Raw genomic sequence first — 1,781 nt, 5'->3', positions numbered from 1 at the left:
ATCAGCGTTCTGATGGCATTTTAGCCAAAGGATTTTGATCAAAAACATAATTAATGTGAACAAATAAGGAACAGTTTTATTAACCATTCATGGAAAGGGTTTTATGGGGCCCCCAGAAACTTGGGGCCCCAGGCAATTGCCTAGTATTGCCTAATGGTAAATCCCCCCCTGAGTGGCACCACTATACCCTCTGACTACCAACAGTGGGCAAAGCAGGTAAAGTGCCTTACACTTATGCAGCTATGAAAAAGACAGAGCAGGGGCTTAAACTAGCAGCCCACTGGTTACAGAACAAGCCCCCACCTTCTGAGCTGCCACCCCCCCAGCCAAAGAAACTGGGAAGCTGAAGTAAAACCCAGTTGGGCAGCTCTAGAAACCTTTCTGTGAACCATACGTGTGTTTGTGTTTACCTTGGACAGGTAGAAAAATGGTCCACTGTGGTTCTCCAGCAGTGTCCTTCCACAGTGATACATGAGGAGTCCAAAGTCAAAGAGAGGACCAGGAGCCTCCTTTCCCTCCACCTGAGGGTTTTAGCAAACATTAGCATGTTAAACACGTTGAAGACCTTCAAACACCTTAGCCTCAGTGACCCCCTATGACTGATCATCAACACTTTTAGTGCACTAATGATCACTAAAGTGGCCTTAAAAAGGTAAAAGCAGAGAGTCCATGTTACCATCATGTGGTGCTCCACCATGTTCCAGGCCCGGGGACGCAGCATCAGCACCGGAGCCTGGGAAATGTGAGGGACATCTGATCCCCCAACAGAAATCATAAGAACATCAAGACTCACAATACTCCCCTAAATATTCTTAAGCAGTGCAGAGTCACAGCTGAGAAATAGCCCAAGTAGAAGTCCGACACTCACCAGGGAGCCGGTTGCTCACTGCCAGAAGGACGTTGTGAAGACCTTTGATCTGGTTGTGGAAAGTTGGACAGTTCCCATCATCAAAGTCAACCTGAGAGGAAGGAAAGAAGAGCTGAAAGTTGAAGCTTTAAACAATGGAAGGACTGGAGGTCCGAATAAAAACTCAGAACCAATTAGTAAATCAGGAGATATCCCTGCAGGTGGGGGGATGCAGAGAACACAACAAGAACCTGACAGGGAGCTAAATGCAGAGGTTAAATCCAATGTGAGATCAATAAAGTTCAATTATTATTATTAGTCTAATAATAGAAGCTGAAAACCCGGTTTTTAATTATCTGAATATTACAGCTTTTAACTCTTCAACCAAATGTAGACAGTGATCAGATCGTCTTATTATCCATTGATCTGTTCGACTGTCGATCAGGTTGGACTCTGATCGACTGGCTGTTGTTTAGGTTGAAGAGTGATCTGGTTAAACTGTGATCTGGTGAATCAGTCATGCTTTTGAACACTAATCCCAGAAATATTTCTAGGTGACTTCAGTTAAATCCTCCTCAGAGATATCAGAGATAAAAGGGCGTAAACACGAAGCCACACCTGACTTTCCAGGTATGTTTCAGGATTAAAATGAAAACCATGCCTCATTTTGGCACCTTTCTTTTTTAACCTGGCAAACACTTATTTTACAGAACAGTGGAATTGTGGGTAATAATGTGACAGAAGGTGGAGACCTTCCAGGCACTGTTTTATTTTTTGATCCTTTCCTTTATCAAACCATATCCTCTCTAGTTGGGTAGTATTCTGTTTTCATGTCCAACATACAGAAATTACAGTTGTATTAACCACAGAGATGGGAAGTAACGAAGTACAAATACTTCGTTACTGTACTCAAGTAGATTTTTCTGATATTTTT

At 42.8% G+C, this 1,781-nt stretch overlaps 1 protein-coding gene across 1 annotated transcript in view; it reads right to left on the bottom strand.

Moving 5' to 3' along the window:
- Positions 1-1,781, bottom strand: part of LOC107097351 (malate synthase-like) — an 18,376-nt gene that overhangs the window by 9,143 nt on the left and 7,452 nt on the right. The window contains exons 4-6 of the mRNA XM_015394478.1: positions 869-959; positions 677-753; positions 378-521 (exon numbers count right to left, since the gene is read on the bottom strand). Of these exons, the coding sequence (XP_015249964.1) occupies positions 378-521; positions 677-753; positions 869-959 (312 nt within the window). The remainder of the gene's footprint in view (positions 1-377; positions 522-676; positions 754-868; positions 960-1,781) is intronic.

This window comes from Cyprinodon variegatus, unplaced genomic scaffold (assembly GCF_000732505.1).
Source record: "Cyprinodon variegatus isolate N-32 unplaced genomic scaffold, C_variegatus-1.0 Scaffold687, whole genome shotgun sequence".
NCBI lineage: Eukaryota > Metazoa > Chordata > Actinopteri > Cyprinodontiformes > Cyprinodontidae > Cyprinodon > Cyprinodon variegatus.
The sequence above is the reverse complement of the archived record's forward strand: the minus strand, read 5'-3'. Positions and strand labels throughout refer to the sequence as shown.